We start from the raw sequence: 18545 nt of genomic DNA on the forward strand, positions 1-18545 counted from the left end.
CGTCGCCCCCAGCTTCCCTCCTCTGCCAGCCTGGTCACCCCTAACTGCCCTCCCCTGCAGGCTTGATTGCCACCAACTGCCCTCCCTTGCAGGCCTGGTCCCTCCCCTGTTGGCCATCTTATGGTGGCCATCTTGTATCTACATGGGGGCAGCCATCTTGTGTGTTGGAGTTATGGTCAATTTGCATATTACTCTTATTAGATAGGATAGAGGCCTGGTGCATGGGTGGGGGCCGGCTGGTTTGCCCTGAAGGGTATCCCAGATCAGGGTGGGGATTCCCTTAGGGTGTGGGGCCTGTGGTGGTTTGCAGGCCGGCCACACCCCCCAGCGACCCAAGCGGAGGCCCTGGTATCTGGGATTTATTTATCTTCTATAATTGAAACTTTGTAGCCTTGAGCGGAGGCTAGGGCAGGCCAGGGTGGGCGGAAAGCTTGGCTTCCTCCATCGCTGGGAAAACCCAAGCCTCCTGCTTGCTCAGTGACCACAGCCATTTTTGTTGGGATTTATTTATCTTCTATAATTGAAACTTTGTAGCATTGAGTGGAGTCCACTGTCAGCCAGGGTGTGTGGGAAGCTTGGCTTCCTCCATTGCCAGGGAAACCCAAGCCTCCTGCTTGCTCCGTGGCCGCAGCCATCTTGGTTGGGTTAATTTGCATACTCGCTCCTGATTGGCTGGTGAGCATGGCTTGTGGGTGTAGCAGAGGTATGCTCAATTTGCATATTACTTTTTTATTAGATAGGATTCTGAAACCCAAGGTGATTTGTCCATGTCAGTTCATCAAAATTATTCATAAAGTCAGTACATAGTCTGATATTTCAAAATTTCTTAAACATAATTTTTATATTTTTTACATCTTTGACTATTCCCCCTTACTACCGATTCTACTTTCTACAAAGCTCATCAGTCACTCTACTTCATCCCCACTGCTACTGTTCTAATATAAGCCATTATTATCTTTGGCCTAGCAAATGGCAGTAGCTTCCTAACTGTGTGTGTGTTTATATAAACTTACCATCCAACTTAGTATTTTGACTAAGGCACCAAAATGCTCTTTCCAAGATACATCTGATCATGTCACTTCCATGCTTAAAACCATTCAGTGGTACATCATTATTTTAGGATTAAGTTTATATCTTTTAAAAACATAGGATTATGAGTGCTGCAATTATCTTTTCAGCCTCATCTCACCACATCCTCTCACTGTTTTCAACCCATACTGAGCTTATTTACATTTTTCCAAGGAGTTTACTCCTCTTCCTCTCCTGGGCCTTAGAGCCTTTTAACAAACTGTTCACTCAACCTAGAAGACTTCCCTTTATTTGGCCATATCCAACTCAATCTAAATATCACTGACTCCAGCAAGTCTTTCCTGATCTCTATCTAGGTTAAGCAATTATATTATGGCTTTACCCAAGCTCTGTGTTTCCCTGTTATTCAACAAATATTTATTGTGACAAGCAGTACCAGGCACTGTATATGAAATCCTGAATTAAACATTTAATGTCTAATCTCTTGCACTCTATACTAGTATTCTGGGATAATGATCTGTTATGCATTTATCACAGTAAAATATAAATTACCTGTTGCTCATATCCCCACTAGGCTGTAAATTCCCTGAGGAGGCACTTTGGCTTGTTAGTCACTAAACTTACTAAATAGTAAAGAGGTTAAAATCTCAGAGTCAGGAGATGTAGTGCTTGGGTCTGTATCCTAGCTCAGTGACCTATGTATTACTTGGGCAAGTAACAATCTGTTTGCTTCAATTTTTTCATCTCTAACATTAAGGTGATAATATTACCTGCCTCAGGGCTGTTGAGTTTTGGCTGTTGGCTATTGAGTTGATACATATAAAGGACTTAGAATAATGCCTGGAATATAGTAAGCAATAAAAAGCAAATTATTATTGCCTATTTACTAAGGTCTGAACATAATGGGGATTAAATAATTAGTTGAATTAAAGAGTTAACAAAATAGTAGAAAAATGTATAAAGAGCTGTTTAAAATGTGGTTGACTGATTTCAAATTAAGGATCCTAAGTCAAAGTTTATAAGTTAGAGCAGAAACAGGGTTTGCTTCAAATATATCTGCAGCATAAATATATCAACTCAACTTACTTCTGTGACTTTATTTTTTATTTGATTTATTTATGGCTTGGCTTTGCATTAAAATTAAAAACTCCACAATGAAGAGTAATTATCTGTTACATAAACTTCAAAAAACAAAGACTTAACTAAAGAAGATTGGGATCCATTTCCCTTCAAATAAATCCAGAGTTATAAAAACAAACACCACTTTTCTCACAGCTCCGTTGGCTAATGAATGTGGGTGTGGTTGGGCTACAGTTTTCAATATTTCTGGGTTCATGAACAAAAGTTATGAAGAAATCTTTAAAAATTCGTGTTTTAAAATATTACAGAAATAAAAAACTCACTGAAAACATTTAAACAATGCAGAAATTTTACAAAACTAAAAAGTCCCTTTCACCCCAACTTTCTAGGGTAAATTTAACATTTTTGATAGGTATCATTCCAGGTCTTTATTTGGTATACAATTAATTGTATACATATATGTAGTTCTATAAAGCAAAAGAAAAATATGATTTTGTTAGAGACATGATTCGAAAATTTTTCTCACTCAAAAATACAATATGAGCATCCCTCCTTATTAGCCTGTATAGACCTGCTTTTTTTTTCATGATATAGATATTTTCTTAATTTTATCCACTCCCCTATTGCTGGTCATTTGGGTTGTTTCACTTTAAATTTGCTATTACACAGAATACTGCAATAAACATTTATGCCAATATGGCCTCTGTTTGTATCATATCTATAGATTAGGTAAATGGTATCAGTATTTTAAATGTCATAAAGCCTAATATTTCAAATCTAGAGAGCAAATGTTTGAGATGAAAAATTTAGGTAAATTAAAACAATCCATGTGTTTCAAGGACTGTATCTTAAATTCTGGTTTTTGTTTTATTATCCAGTAAGAATTCTATGTGAAAACATAGACCAGAAAGACTGCTCACCACTTAGCAGCCATACTGGCCTTCTTTCTGTACTTCAAATATCTGACCACAGAGCTTTATTTAGCATTTATAGTTCCCCTTTCCTGGAACAGTCTCCAGATATTTTCATGGCCAGCTTTTTATCTTTCAGGCTTCAGCTCAAACCTCACTTTCTCTGGTAATCCTATCTGGCCATTCAGTCTAATTGCCAGGGAGCATTTGATTTGGATGTTCACACCTTGTCAAGAATCTTTACTGAAAGGTTGGGAGTTCCTTTCCCATTATTTTCTGGTTTGTATGCGTGGAAGGACATGTGCTTAAATTTGAAACAGGAGCATCATCATTTTGGTTAGTTAGAATCAGGAAAAAATAGCTTTCAAAATTGCTTATTGTCTTGGGCAATGTTTAATATATGCTGGGGCCTGTTCTCTCCAAGTCCAGCTGTTTAGTGGAACTTAATAACCATCTCTACTATTTGTGCAGCAGCTATATTTGATAACTAGAGGCCCAGTGCACGAAATTCGTGCACGGGGGAGGGGGGTGTCCCTTAGCCCAGCCTGCACCCTCTCCAATCTGGAACCCATCGAGGGATGTCCGACTGCCTGTTTAGGCCCCGGTGGGATCGGGCCTAAACGGGCAGTTGGACATCCCTCTCACAATCCAGGACTGCTGGCTCTCAACTGCTTGCCTGCCTGCCTTCCTCATTGCCCCTAACCGCTTCTGCCTGCCAGCCTGATCACCCCCTAACCACTCCCTGCCAGCCTGATTGATGCCTAACTGCTCCCCTGCCAGCCTGTTTGCTCCTAACTGCCCTCCCCTGCAGGCCCGATAACCCCTAACTGCCCTCCCCTGCAGGCCTGGTCCCCCCCAACCGCTCTCCCCTGCAGGCCTGGGTCCCTCCCAACTGCCTTTCCCTGAAGGCCAGGTCACCCCCAACTGCCCTCCCCTGCAGGCTTGATCGCCCCCAACTGCCCTCCCTTGCAGGCCTGGTCCCTCCCAACTGCCCTCCCTTGCTGGCCTGATCGCCCACAACTGCCCTCCCTTGCAGGCCTGGTCCCTCCCAACTGCCCTCCCTTGCTGGCCATCTTGTGGTGGCCATCTTGTGTCCACATGGGGGCAGGATCTTTGACCACACGGGGGCAGACATCCTGTGTGTTGGAGTGATGGTCAATCTGCATATTACTCTTTTATTAGATAGGATAGAGGCCTGGTGCACAGGTGGGGGCCAGCTGGTTTGCCCTGAAGGGTGTCCCAGATCAGGGTGGGGGTTCCCTTGGGGCGTGAGGCGGCCTGGGTAAGGGGCCTGTGGTGGTTTGTAGGCCGGCCATGCCCCCCGGCGACCCAAGCAGAGGCCCTGGTATCTGGGGTTTATTTATCTTCTACAATTGAAACTTTGTAGCCTGGAGTGAAGCCAAGCCTTCTGCTTGCTCAGTGGCAGCAGCCATTTTGGGGGGGACTTATGTATCTTCTATAATTGAAACTTTGTAGCCTTAAGCGGAGGCCTGGGCTGGCCAGGGTGTGCGGAAAGCTTGGCTTCCTCCATCACCGGGGGCAACCCTAGCCTCCTGCTCTTTCCAGCTCTGTGGCTGCTGCCATTTCTGTTTGGATTTATGTATCTTCTATCATTGAAACTTTGTAGCCTTGAGTGGAGGCCTAGGCTGGCAAGGGTCCAGGCAGAAAGCTTGGCTTCCTCCATTGCCGGGGAAACCCAAGCCTCCCTCCTGCTCTCTGTGGCCATAGCCATCTTGGTTGGGTTTATTTGCATATTCGCTCCTGATTGGCTGGTGGGCATGGCTTGTGGGTGTAGCGGTGTGGTGGTTAATTTGCATATTACTCTTTTATTATATAGGAGGATTCAGTGAAGATACAGACCATTTCCTTATTAATGCCCCTGTGATGCTGGCCTTTACTAATTTGATTTCTCCAAAACATACATGAACTTAATGCAAAAGCAGTTGATGATTTATTGCAGTAGCCTGCATCTCTTATGTTTGTAAAAACTCAATTAAAAACAATGAACCAGGTGTAATTAATTGAAATCAGTGGCTATTAAAATATTGAATGCACTTCTAGATAATTTGATAGGGCCTCCACAATAATTATGAAAATATACTTTTTTCTCCCTGTCTTTCCTGAGGGTCATATCAAAACATTAAAACATCTCTCAAATATCACATGAAGGATTTAAAAATATTTTTAGTATAAAATGGCAGCTTGTTCTCACATATCTCTTCTCTATAAAAAAAATCCTGCCAAAATAACTAATCCCCAAGGTTATAAGAGATGAAACAACATTAAATGATAGATGTCAAACTGTTTTCAGAAGGCCAAAGCAGATGAATATATGATAAATTAATTCAGAGATCAGAGAAAGTTACACAGTAAATGTCTGTAATGGGGTATACCAAAGAGAAACAAACCCACTTGATATAGAACTTGTGAGAGGCTCATATTTTACAGGCAGAAGTCTCCAAGGAAGGGGGAAAGGTGGAAACCTGGGATTCATTAAAGTCTGTGTTCAGAGCTGTTGCATATCCAAGATCCTTAACCCAACTTAGGACTCTAGATGACTCTTACTTCCCCGTCCCACAGATGTAAAGTTTATTTTCTTTAATTTAAATTTATGTATTTATTTTGGAAAGTTTTTTTTCCTAGGTAAATTAAAGCAAAGTCTCAAAGTCAGAGAAAGGCACAGATGAAGGTTGGGGTGTATAGCATAAAACAAGGGAATTATGTGAAAATCTATATCCATTGCTGCAGGAATGCCACCCCTACTCCCCCATCTTGGCCTCATTAAATCAGTATCAAAGGATGCTCCCTCCCCTCCAACACACGCCCACGTCCACGCCCACACATGGAGTCAACCAGAAGATTATTCTCTGAAGAAACCATGTGGTTCCTGAGAAAAGAAATCCAAATACTGACATCTGGGCATTCTCCAAGAAAAGGCCAGGTCACACTATGAAGGACAAGAAATCTATTTGTTGACAAACTACCCATACACAATCCACTTTTCAGTGCCTCACTTTTAAATAGTCATTGACAGCCCCAGATAATCAGACAAGGAAAGCTTTCTAGATGAAAGAGAAAATCATTTCAGTATACTTTCTGCCCTTTCCCCCATTTTGTTTTTAACCCCCAAAGTAAAATCCCAACTAGGCCTTGGAATGTAAATCTTATGAGAATACATTCTAACGTTGGGATCATGAGCATCTGAGAAGAAAAAGTGTGTCCTAACAGCGGTACCCTCACTGATGTCCCCAAACCTCATCTTATCTTGGGAGCAAGTGTGTATTTGTATCCTGAATTTATGTGGCCACTGCACAAAGCTCTATGGCTCCTCAAGAACCTTGAAACTTAGCCAGCAGAGACCGCTGGAACCACACAGCCTTTAACTATCAAGTTTCTTAGCAATTATATACCTCTTTTCCGAGCCGATTGTAAAATGCCATGTCCTACCTCAAGAAATGTTGAGAACTCGGTCCCACCAGCTCCCAGGGCTCTAGCCCCATGTCCCCTGCGATATTGCCACGAAAATAGCCCTTCTCCCGCGCCTCCGCCCGCCTCGGGTCCCCTCCGGTGTCCCCGGGACCACAGAGGCCCTGCGAGGCCGGTCCCACTGCAGAGTCGCCCTTCTCTTGACAGAGACAGTTCAAGGTTTCCTAGTCCAAAGCAGCGGCCGATTGTTATGTAAATCACCTCCCACCCCCAGCGGTTTGTTTGTCTTTCCTACTTAAATCTGTTTGGTTAGATTGACCCTTTGGCTCCAGGCTCAGTTTCCCGCTGGGCCACCTGGGGAGGCGGGGCCTGGCCCAGTGGCAAAGTATTCCCCCCTCGCGCAGGGACAGCGGCGCTGAGTCCCCCGTCCTGGCGAGAACTTACCGCACGGCTTTCAGTTGTTTTCATTAAAAGTGTTTACGTCTTCAGTCCGCGCCCGCGCGCGCCGGCGCCGAGAAGGCGGTTGCGGGGCTGGGTCCGCAGGGCGCGGGCGAGCCTCGCGCGGGGCCGCGGGAGCCGAGTTACCCCGGCGCTGGAGGCGGCCCGGCGCCTGGCCTGGGGTTGAGCGTCTTTTCCCGCCGCGGAGCCATAGTCCCGAGTAGGCGGCGGCACCGGGGACTCGCTCACAGCTCCACCGAGACCAGCGCACGACCATGGGGTTCAACCCCGTCATCCAAGCGGCCATCGACCTCACATCGGGGGCCCTCGGGGGCACCGCGTGTGTCCTGACCGGGCAGCCCTTCGACACCGTGAAAGTGAAGATGCAGACGTTCCCCGGCCTGTACAAGGGCTTCGCCGACTGCTGCCGCAAGACGTACTCGCAAGTGGGCCTGCGCGGCTTCTACAAGGGGACCGGGCCCGCGCTCCTGGCCTATGTCGCCGAGAACTCCGTCCTCTTCATGTGCTACGGCTTCTGCCAACAGTTTGTGAAGAAAGTGGTGGGACTGGACAAGCAGGCCAAGCTGAGTGACCTGCAGACCGCGACCGCCGGCTCCATGGCGTCCGCGTTCGCGGCGCTGGCCCTGTGCCCCACTGAGCTGGTGAAGTGCCGGCTGCAGGCCATGCACGAAATGGAGAAGTCAGGCAAGATCATCCAAAGCCACAACACAGTTTGGTCCGTCGTGAAGGGCATCCTTAGGAAGGATGGCCCCTGGGGCTTCTATCAAGGCTTCTCCAGCACTCTCCTTCAGGAAGTACCGGGCTATTTCTTCTTCTTCGGTGGCTATGAAGTGAGCCGAACGTTTTTGGCCTCAGGGAGATCCAAAGATGAACTAGGCCCTGTCCATTTGATGTTAAGTGGTGGAATTGCTGGGATTTGCCTTTGGCTTGTCATATTCCCAGTGGATTGTATCAAATCCAGAATTCAGGTTCTTTCCATGCATGGAAAACAGGCAGGGTTTGTCGGAACTCTTGTTAGTATTGTGGAAAGTGAGGGGATAGCAGCCTTATATTCTGGACTGACAGCTACTCTGATTCGAGCGTTACCTGCCAATGGGTCACTGTTTTTGGTTTATGAATACAGCAGGAGGCGGCTGATGAGCCAGTTGGAAGCATACTGAAGTGTCTTGGTGAACCTGGATTCAAATACACACCTTTGAGGACTATAGTTTATCTCAGGGTTTCATGGAGTACTGGACTAAAGTAAGATTATTTTTCACTTCATGGGAATTTTGTCTTTATCTTCTTCTACCCTATACCTTAAACTTTGTGGAAGAACCTCTGTTTTTCATCATATAATTTCTGTCCATAATTGTAATGAAATAGAAAAGTTGCTGCTTTTGTGTTTTGTGGGATATACAGAGTGAGTGGGTGGCCCTATCTACCTAATTTGAAAGGCTAAAGATAGTTATATAACAGCTTTTTCATAAATCTATAAATGTACGTACAATTTAGTTGGTTATGTGTTGTGAGTGAAACACAGTTTGGTTCCCTGTGTTTAATTTCATAGCACCAGAAAAACTGAGGTAACTATGTTTCATGAAGATGGTTATAAATGATTAACTTATTCAAGATGTAGGTTCTCTTTAAAACTGTACTAGGCAATTAAAGTTTTTAAAAAGTTTTTGTGTGGTAATTGAAAACCAAAATACACATCTAGATTTTTAAGAAGAGGATATACTGCTGTGTGTTCCACATTCTTGAGTTAAAGTTTCAGAGTTGGCATCCTGGATTTTTCTAAGATGCTCTACTCTTAAAATAGTGTCAACCATTTTCAAAGTGGGATCATATTCCACACGCTTAGCTGGGCCTAGAGTGTCAGACCTTTGGGAAGTAGCATAGCCTTCATCTATATCAACTTCCCTTCTTCTCTCCCAAAGAGCTCCTCATCTTTGGGGCTTTAGATTGAGGAAGGAGTTGTGCTGCTATGCTTTGATGAAGACCAATGTAGCTAACAACAGTTCTTAGCTTCTAGTTTCTGGGTCTAGGATTTCAGGGGTGTTATCTGGGCCCATTTAGGGGTTGTTGATCCACTTTGTATTATTCACTCTCTGCCTCCACCAGTCAGAAACCCTTCCAGGGAACAGAGAGTGCCAAAGCCAAGAAAAGCTTCTGTTCCTTGTTTTGTGTTCAGACGATAATACTTGTGGATGAAGTCCTCTCCTCTCTGGCAGAACTACACAGAATTTAGTGTTTGCACTCCACAGTAAGGAATATTAAGGATGACCCATCCTGAAGTTTACCTCAAGGTCTATAACTCCTTGTCATGCTTATACAGTGTTGGAACCTTCTAAATTTGGTACTGACCATCAGTGAATTTTAATGAAAACACTGTATGGAGTGTGACTTTATAAAGCAATGAAACATAAGAAATGCAATTTTATTAAACTACTAGAGACCTGGTGCATGAAATTTGTGCAAGGGGGGGGGGGGGTCCCCTCAGCCCAGCCTGCACCCTCTCCATTCCAGGACATCCCTCTCACAATCCTGGACTGCTGGCTCCTAATCACTCACCTGCCTGGTCGCCCCTAACTGCCCCCCCCCCCCTGCTGGCCTGATCGCCCCTCACTGCCTCTGCATGCCGGCCTGATTGCCCCTAACTGCCCCCCCCCAGCCTGGTCGCCTCTAACTGCCCCCCACTGCCAGCCAGATTGCCCCCAACTGCACCCTCCCTGCCGGCCTGGTTGCTCCTAACTGCCCCACCACCAACCTGGTCACCCATGACTGGCCCCCCCCTACCAGCCTGGTCACCCCAACTGTCCCCCCTGCTGGCCTGGTCACCCCCAACTGCCCCCCCCTGCCAGCCTGGTGGCACCTCACGGACCCCCACTGACCTAGTCACCCCACGCAGCCTGCTGTTCAGTCATTTGGTCATCCCTCACTAACCCCCCTGCCGGCCTGGTTGCCCCACACAGCCTGCTTGTTCAGTCGCTTGGTCATCCCTCACTAACTCCCCTGCCGGCCTGGTTGTAGGCAGCCATCTTGTGAGGGTGTGATGGTCAATTTGCATATTACCTATTTATTATATAGGATACCACATGTATGTATATATGCACACACAAAAACCATAGTTTACCTGATTCTAGAAACTTGATGATGTGTACCATATGGCCGTATGGTAAGATAATTATTCTTGTCACCATTAAAATAAGCCTTATCATTCCTTGCTGGTCCAAGACCAGCAGAATCTTCAATAAGAAGTGTTCTTAAGCAGCATGTAAAGCTAAAAGCCAGCAGACTACCAGTCTTAATAATAGTCCACACCATGTATGTGTATCACTGTCAGTAGACCATAAATCTTTGTAAAATCTTTAGTTTCCTTTAGCTTTTTCTATCAGTGAAGCCTCTGTTAGATTCATGGTTTGATATTTGGGTACAATTTGTACCATTTCAGATCTTTATTCCAGAAAGATAATAATTTGAAATATTGTGTTTAAAGAAATTTGAGTGTTCTATCATTAAATTATTTACCTAAATAAAAATATTTATGTAATTCACACTACTTAAAATGTACTGTATTGACCTCTAGGCATTCAGACATTAATGATATCTGCATTCTGTGCTCAAAAATAATTCTTTTTTTTTCTTTTTTTTCTTTTTTTTTTCTTTTTTTGCTAATAACTCCCCTGGCACACCCTCCTGCATATAAAAACCTTCCATTTTTTGCACCCCTCTGAGCATACTTCTAGTTGCTAGATGAGATGCTGCCCTATTCATGAATTGCTTAATAAAGCCAATTAGATCTTCAAATTTACTCAGTTGAATTTTGGTTTTTTTAACTTACCACATTCATCACCTTTTTTTAATTGAGTTATAATTGGCATATAACATCTATTTATTTGTTATTTTGGGTGGTGAGATGGTATATTTATTTCTAAGATTTAAATTGGTCAAATCCATTTTTCTGATGTCTAGCCTTAAATTTCACTTCACTTCCACATGGCATAATTTACCTCTCAACTTCGAAAAATCTTATTTGCTGTTATTAATCCTCACCTGAGGATATTTTTCCATTAGCTTAGAGAGAGTGGAAGGGAGGGGAAGAGACACAGAGAGAAACATCACATCGGTTGGTTGCCTCACACACACACTCACACTAGGGCTGGGGATAGAGCCTGCAACCCCAGGTACCGTGCTCTTGACTGGAATTGAACCTGGGACCCTTTAGTCAGCAGGCCAACGCTTTATCCATGGAGCCAAACTAGCCAGGGCAAAAAATATTTTCTGATATTTATTCCATTATTTGGTCTACAGTCAGGGCCAGATGGTCTGCATGCTACAGTGAAATTGTAACTAGAAATTCATTCTCTGTCCCAGCTTTCATAGGATACCAAGCTTTAGTAATTGTTAAGTACATGTGACATCTCAGAAAGATCAAATCTGGCAATGTACTGTCAAACCTGTAATTTTCTTTAATTGTACAAGAAAATAGCTTCAAGTTGCTGAACTTGGAAGAAAAGGAGGTTCTTTTTCTTCTGTCCCAAAGCCCTAAGGAGGAGTGATAATTATTTATAGGAAACTGTTGTGTACATAAAATAGTCACAGGAGATTTTTTTACTCAAGGCCAGGAAGTAGCCTTCTGTTCAGAGGTTGCATTTCCAACTTGAGCACCATCTGAGATTTGAAATCCCTATTTTCAAAGCCTGTAACTCTCTGGTCTCTCTGATCTCATCCAGATCCATGTGAAATGCCCAGAAGTCTTCTCTGAGAGACTTTTTACAAAGTAAATTATTTCAATATTTGAACTACTAGAGGCCCGGTGCACAAAATTTGTGCACGGGGGTGGGGGGTGGTCCCTCAGCCCAGCCTGCACCCTCTCCAATCTGGGACCCCTTGAGGGATGTCTGAGCGCCCGTTTAAGCCTGATCCTGGTGGGATCGGGCCTAAATGGGTAGTCGGACATTCCTCTCACAATCCAGGACTGCTGGCTCCCAACTGCTCGCCTGCCTGCCTTCCTGATTGCCCCTAACCGCTTCTGCCTGCCAGCCTGATCACCCCCTAACCACTCCCCTGCCAGCCTGATTAATACCTAACTGCTCCCCTGCCAGCCTGTTTTCTCATAACTGCCCTCCCCTGGAGGCCTGGTCACCCCTAACTGCCCTCCCCTGCAGGCCTGTTTCCCCCCAACTGCTCTCCCCTGCAGGACTGGGTCCCTCCCAACTTCCCTCCTCTGCTGGCTTGGTCACCCCTAACTGCCCTCCCCTGCAGGCTTGATCGCCCCCAACTGCCCTCCCTTGCTGGCCATCTTGTGGTGGCCATCTTGTGTCCACATGGGGGCAGGATCTTTGACCACATGGGGGCAGACATCTTGTGTGTTGGAGTGATGGTCAATTTGCATATTACTCTTTTATTAGATAGTATAGAGACCTGGTCCATGGGTGGGGGCCAGCTGGTTTGCCCTGAAGGGTGTCCCGGATCAGGGTGGGGGTTCCCTTGGGGTGTGGGGCGGCCTGTGTGAGGGGCCTGTGGTGGTTTGCAGGCTGGCCACACCCCCTGGCGACCCAAGTGGAGGCCCTGGTATCTGGGGTTTATTTATCTTCTATAATTGAAACTTTGTAGCCTGGAGTGGAGCCAAGCCTTCTGCTTGCTCTGAGGTGGCAGCCATTTCTGTTGGTATTTATGTATCTTCTGTAATTGAAACTTTGTAGCCTTAAGCGGAGGCCTGGGCCAGCCAGGGTGTGTGGAAAGCTTGGCTTCCTCCATCGCCAGGGGCAACTCTAGCCTCCTGCTTTTTCCAGCTCCGTGGCTGCCGTCATTTCTGTTTGGGTTTATGTATCTTCTATCATTGAAACTTCGTAGCCTTGAGTAGAGGTCTAGGCTGGCAAGGGAAAAGCTTGGCTTCTTCCATTGCCGGGGAAACCCAAGCCTCCCTCCTGCTCTCTGTGGCCGTAGCTATCTTAGTTGGGTTTATTTGCATATTTGTTCCTGATTGGCTGGTGGACATGGCTGGTGGGCGTGGCTTGTGGGTGTAGCGGTGTGGTGGTTAATTTGCATATTACTCTTTTATTAGATAGGATCTGGGACCTCTTTTGTGAGCTCCACCATCCAAAGTGTTCTCAGCTCCCTTCTAATGCCAGCATTTAAATACTGTTTCCTTGTCAATGGACTAGTATCTTCTTGCCACTCAATCTCTTCAAGGTTGGTGGTGGTCATCAGCACTGATTCTCTGTTCATTGAACCAGGCTTAATGGCTTTTTTCAAAACCCGTTCAGAACATTTGGTATTAGTAGTTTTACTCTGCACCTAGAGATGGAAAATTTCACAGGTGGGTAAGTAGTTTTGTAGAAAATTGGCCTCTCTTAACAATCCTACACATTCTGTGGGTGAAAAAAAAATGTTCCCAGGAAGGATATTAGTTCCTCCAGATAACTGTCTATCTAGTGAATATTTCTACTCCAGCCTAAATAAGTTTCACTGGGTCCTCCTCAGCAACCTGGACTCTCAGCAGACATTATCTAGGGCATCTTTCCACATACATTGCTTGCTGATTTATATACAAATGGCTGTTCTTTTTCTTTAAAGTATTTATTTCAGAGAGAAGAAAGGAGAGGGAGAGGGAAACATTGATGTAAGAGAGAAACATCAATTGGTTGCCACCTGCACACAACCTGGCTGGGGATCAAATCAAAACCTGAGTAAGTGCCCTGACTCAGAATGGAACCAGCAACCTTTTGGTGCATGGGACGATGCTCAACCACTGAGCCACACTGGCTAGGCACCTTTTCCAAATCTTTAAGATGTCTATTGATGAGTCAAAGTCCTTGATTTTAATGCAGTCAAATTTTTATTATTTATTAATCCTTTATTTGATGGTCAGTGTCTTTTTAAAGAAGTTATTTCTTCACTAAAGATCTAAACTTTATTTACCTATATTTTCCACTAAGAGCTTTAAAGGGTTTGTTTCTGTTTGGGGATGATTTTTTTTTTTTTACATTTAATTCTTAAATCCATTTGGAGTTTATTTTTAAATTAAGACTCAATTTAATTTTTTTCTGTATGAATAACTATTTTTAATTGGACATCTCATCTTTTCTCATTGATCTGTATTATAGACTGAATGTGCCCCCCTCCTCTCCAAATTCATATATTGAAGCCCTACCCCCCAATATGATGGTGATAGGAGGTGGAGCCTTTGGGAGGTAACCAGGCCTGGAGGACATTATGAGGATGGAGATCCATGATGAGGTTAGTGCCTTTATAAGAAGGGGAAAAAACACCAGAGTTGCTCCTCTCAGCCTTGTGAATATAGAGAACTCTGCAGTCTGCAAGCCAGGAAAAAGGCCCTCATCAAGAACCCAATCTGCTGGCACCTTGACCTTGGACTTCCCAACCTCCAGAATTCTGAGAAATAAACATCTGTTGTTTAAGCCACTAGCCTATGGTATTTTATTAGAGTAGCCTGAGCAAACAGACAATCTGACTTGCTATCTCTAATATTCAAATGTTCCATGTATATGTAAGTCTATTTTGACCTATTGTCAAATTTTCTGTCTGTGCACCAGTACCAGACCATCTTGATTAATATAGATTTACTAGAGGCCCGGTGCACGAAATTCATGCACCGGTGTGGGGGGGGGGTGTCCCTCAGACCAGCCTGCACCCTCTCCAATCTGGGACCCCTCGAGGGATGTCCAACTGTGCATTTAGACCCGATCCCACCAGTGGGATCGGGCCTAAATGGGTAGTCGGACATCCCTCTCACAATCCCCTGCCAGCCTGATTGATGCCTAACTGCTCCCCTGCCAGCCTGTTTACCCCTAACTGCCCTCCCCTGCAGGCCTGGTCACCCCTAACTGCCCTCCCCTGCAGGCCTGGTCCCCCCAACTGCTCTCCCCTGCAGGCCTGGGTCCCTCCCAACTGCCTTTCCCTACAGGCCTGGTCGCCCCCAACTTCCCTCCTCTGCCAGCTTGGTCACCCCTAACTGCCCTCCCCTGCAGGCTTAATTGCCCCCAACTGCCCTCCCTTGCAGGCCTGGTCCCTCCCAACTGCCCTCCCCTGCTGGCCTGATTGCCCACAACTGCCCTCCCTTGCAGGCCTGGTCCCTCCCAACTGCCCTCCCTTGCTGGCCATCTTGTGGTGGCCATCTTGTGTCCACATGGGGGCAGGATCTTTGACCACATGGGGGCAGCCATCTTGTGTGTTGGAGTGATGGTCAATCTACATATTACCTTTTATTAGATAGGATAACAAGTCTTAATAATTAGTAGGGCAAGTTTTTTCTTCCTTTTCTTTTTTCTTAAGATATTTTCTAGATATTAATGACATTTTTTTATTTCATATGAATTTTAAAGTAATGTAATGTACTGTTGTAATGTACTGGGGGAGAAGAGAATTGATAACTTAAAAAAATGAATCTTCCCATTCATGAGCATCATATATTTCTTCATTAATGTAAGTCATCTTAATATCTCTTTATAAAGTCATATAATTTCCCCATAGAGATCTTACACTTTATTATAGTTGTTCCTAGGTACTTGATTTTTTTATGGTTGTAAATTGTATCTTTATTTTAAATGTCAATTTCTGTTTGTTGCTGGTTTATAAAATACAATTATTGTATATGGTTTTTTTCAAATTCTGCAACCTTCCTTTTTTTTGAATCCTCTCCTGAGGACATGCTTGGAGAGAGGAAGGGAGAGAGAGAGAGAGAATGTGAGAGAGAAACAGAGATTGGCTGCGCTCCGTACAGTGCCCCAACTAGAGATCCCACGCACAACCCAGGCATGTGCTCCAACCGAGAATCAAACCAGCAACCTTTCAGTGCACAGGATGACACTCAACCAATTAAGTGAGCCTCTCTGGCTGGGCTGCAACCTTACTCTTTAAAAATTATATTTTATCTGTAGGTATCTTAAAAATTATATTTTATCTGTAGAAGATACATTAATCCAAACAAGTGGGTCAAGTCATTCCTGGCTGAGTGTGCACTCCTTAATATCACTGCAAATAATAACTTTATTTCTTCCTCTGCAATCTACATAACTTGTATTTCTTTGCCTTATCATGCTGGCCAAAACCTCCAGTACAATATGAAATAGATGTAATAGTGAACATCCTATCTAATAAAAGAGTAATATGCAAATTAACCATCACTCCGCTACACCCACAAGCCATGCCCACCAGCCAATCAGGAGCGAGTATGCAAATTAACCCAATTAAGATGGCTGCAGCCATGGAGAGAGCAGGAGGCTTGGGTTTCCCTGGCAATGGAGGAAGCCAAGCTTTCTGCACACCCTGGCAGGCCCAGGCCTCCACTCAAGGCTACAAAGTTTCAATTATAGAAGACAAATAAATCCCAACAAAAATGGCAGCAGCCACGGAGCTGGAGAGAGCAGGAGACTTGGGTTGTCCCCAGTGATGGAGGAAGCCAAGCTCCCGCAGCCCTGGCCTGCCTTGCCTTGGCCTCCGCTACAAAGTTGCAATTATAGAAGATAAATAAATCCCAACAAAAATGGCTGTGGCCAGAGAGCAAGCAGGAGGCTTGGCTCCGCTCAAGGCTACAAAGTTTCAATTATAGAAGATAAATAAATCCCAGATACCAGGGCCTCCACTTGGGTCGCCGGGGGGCATGGCCAGCCTGCAAACCACCACAGGCCCCTCGCCCAGGTTGCCCCATGCCCCAAGGGAACCCTCACCCTGATCCGGGACACCCTTCAGGGCAAACCAGCTGGCCCCCACCCGTGCACCAGGCCTCTATCCTATCTAATAAAAGAGTAATATGCAAATTGACCATCACTCCAACACACAAGATGGCTGCCCCCAGGTTAACACAAGATGGCCACCACAAGATGGCCAGCAGGGGAGGGCAGTTGGGAGGGACCAGGCCTGCAAGGGAGGGCAGGTGGAGGTGATCAAGCCTACAGGGGAGAGCAGTTAGGGGTGACCAGGCCAGCAGAGGAGGGAAGTTGGGGGCGACCAGGCCTGCAGGAAAGGGCAGTTGGGGGGGACCCAGGCCTGCAGGGGAGGGCAGTTAGGGGTAAACAGGCTGGCAGGGGAGCAGTTAGGTATCAATCAGGCTAGCAGGGGAGTGGTTAGGGGGTGATCAGGCTGGCAGGCAGAAGTGGTTAGGGGCAATCAGGAAGGCAGGCAGGCGAGCAGTTGGGAGCCAGCAGTCCTGGATTGTGAGAGGAATGTCCGACTGCCCGTTTAGGCCTGATCCTACCGGGCCAGTCAGACATCCCTTGAGGGGTCCCAGATTGGAGATGGTGCAGGCTGGGCTGAGGGACACACATACCCCCCTGTGCACGAATTTTGTGCACCGGGCCTCTAGTTTGTTTATGATCTCAGAGGAACGCTTTTAGCTTCTTGTCATAGATTTGGGTATAATATTTTATTTTACCTTTTAACATTTCACAATTCACTTGTTTTGTATTCAATGTTTTCATATCATTTAAAGATTAAGGAAATGTCCTTCTAGTCCTAGCTTAAAAAGATTATTTCTCCCAGCATAAACAGAATTTTAACAAAAGCTTTTTATGTGTCTATAAAGATAATTGTGTGATTTTTCTCCTTTAATTTTTGTCAGTGAGTGATATTGGATCTTTTTTTTTAACTAAAAGATTTGACAATTTTATTTTCACATTTTACAATACAAATTATAATTTATTTATTTATTGGCCCAAAACTTTATAGGAAGAGGGAGTGAATCTTCCTGACCTTGCTGTTTGAAAACACCCAGAGTCACAGCACCACAATCTCCTGGTGAAGTAGAACAAGTAATATAAAACTGATAGAAAGAGGCTCTCATCTCTTCTCATCTGCCTGGTCAAGTCATTCCTGGCTGAGTGGGCACCATTATGGGACAGGCGGGAGGTCTCATCATTGGGGGCCAAGGCATCATTCCCATGTGCCCTGGCATTGGCAGCCTCATTCCAGGAACACTAAACATTTGTCCAGAGTTGTAGGAAAGGTGAGCAGGAGGCTCATGCTGAGGACCAAGTCCTACTGGCATCATCCCAGGAGGACGAGGGCCCATTATTAGCATCATGGGAGGGCTCCCATATGGGGTGCTGGCATCATACCAGGGCAAGGAGGATCCAGAAGACTAGGAGAAAGTGAGAATCATTGCCCCTGCTGGAGGAGGAGCAGAGAATGAGCAGGAGGTATCTTTCCTTGCTGAAAGGCTGCAGTTGTTTTGTCAGTCAGGCTCTGAGCCTGCTCTTCCATCATTTCTGATGTAGTCTTGCACATTCTCATTGTGTTTCCTACCCCTGCAGTGTTTCTCACAGATGGAGAGGCAAGGGTGAGGTATGGATTGCAATAGTCACATTAAAACTTGGGCATGTTGCTCTGCAGGCTGTGGGTACTCTGTTTGATATGGCATTTAATTTTCCTTTCTTGATATTAGGATTATGCTAAACAAATAACATTTTTAGGGAGTGTTCTCCTTTTTTCTCTATCCTATGGAAGTGTTTGTGTAAGATTGGAATTATTTCTTTCTTGAACTTTTGATAGTACTCTTGGCCAGATGATCCTGAAATTTAACTTATTTAACAGTTATCATGCTTCAGTTTATCTAATCTTGATGAATCAGTTTGATTATATTTCTAGCAATTTGTTTTCCAACTAAATGTTTTAGCTTCTTGTCATAGATTTGGGTAT

The 18545-nt window shown here is 45.0% G+C and overlaps 2 protein-coding genes and 1 pseudogene across 3 annotated transcripts in view; 1 reads left to right on the forward strand and 2 right to left on the reverse strand.

Moving 5' to 3' along the window:
• LOC308250372 (protocadherin gamma-C4) overlaps positions 1 to 18545 on the reverse strand; it is a gene marked incomplete at its 5' end in the record, with an annotated part of 563663 nt that overhangs the window by 176484 nt on the left and 368634 nt on the right. The gene's annotated exons all lie outside the window — the stretch shown is intronic.
• On the forward strand, positions 7160 to 8065 carry LOC308250386 (mitochondrial ornithine transporter 2-like; the record flags this gene model as incomplete). Its single annotated transcript, XM_080672960.1, has 1 exon — positions 7160 to 8065. One exon carries the CDS (start codon positions 7160 to 7162, stop codon positions 8063 to 8065), a length of 906 nt encoding a protein of 301 aa, XP_080529086.1.
• On the reverse strand, positions 17710 to 18227 carry LOC308250388 (U1 small nuclear ribonucleoprotein C-like; annotated as a pseudogene). Its single transcript has one exon. The product of its transcript is annotated as a U1 small nuclear ribonucleoprotein C-like (transcript).

The sequence above is a fragment of the Plecotus auritus genome (genome assembly GCF_963455305.1).
Source record: "Plecotus auritus genome assembly, chromosome: 6".
Classification (NCBI taxonomy): domain Eukaryota; kingdom Metazoa; phylum Chordata; class Mammalia; order Chiroptera; family Vespertilionidae; genus Plecotus; species Plecotus auritus.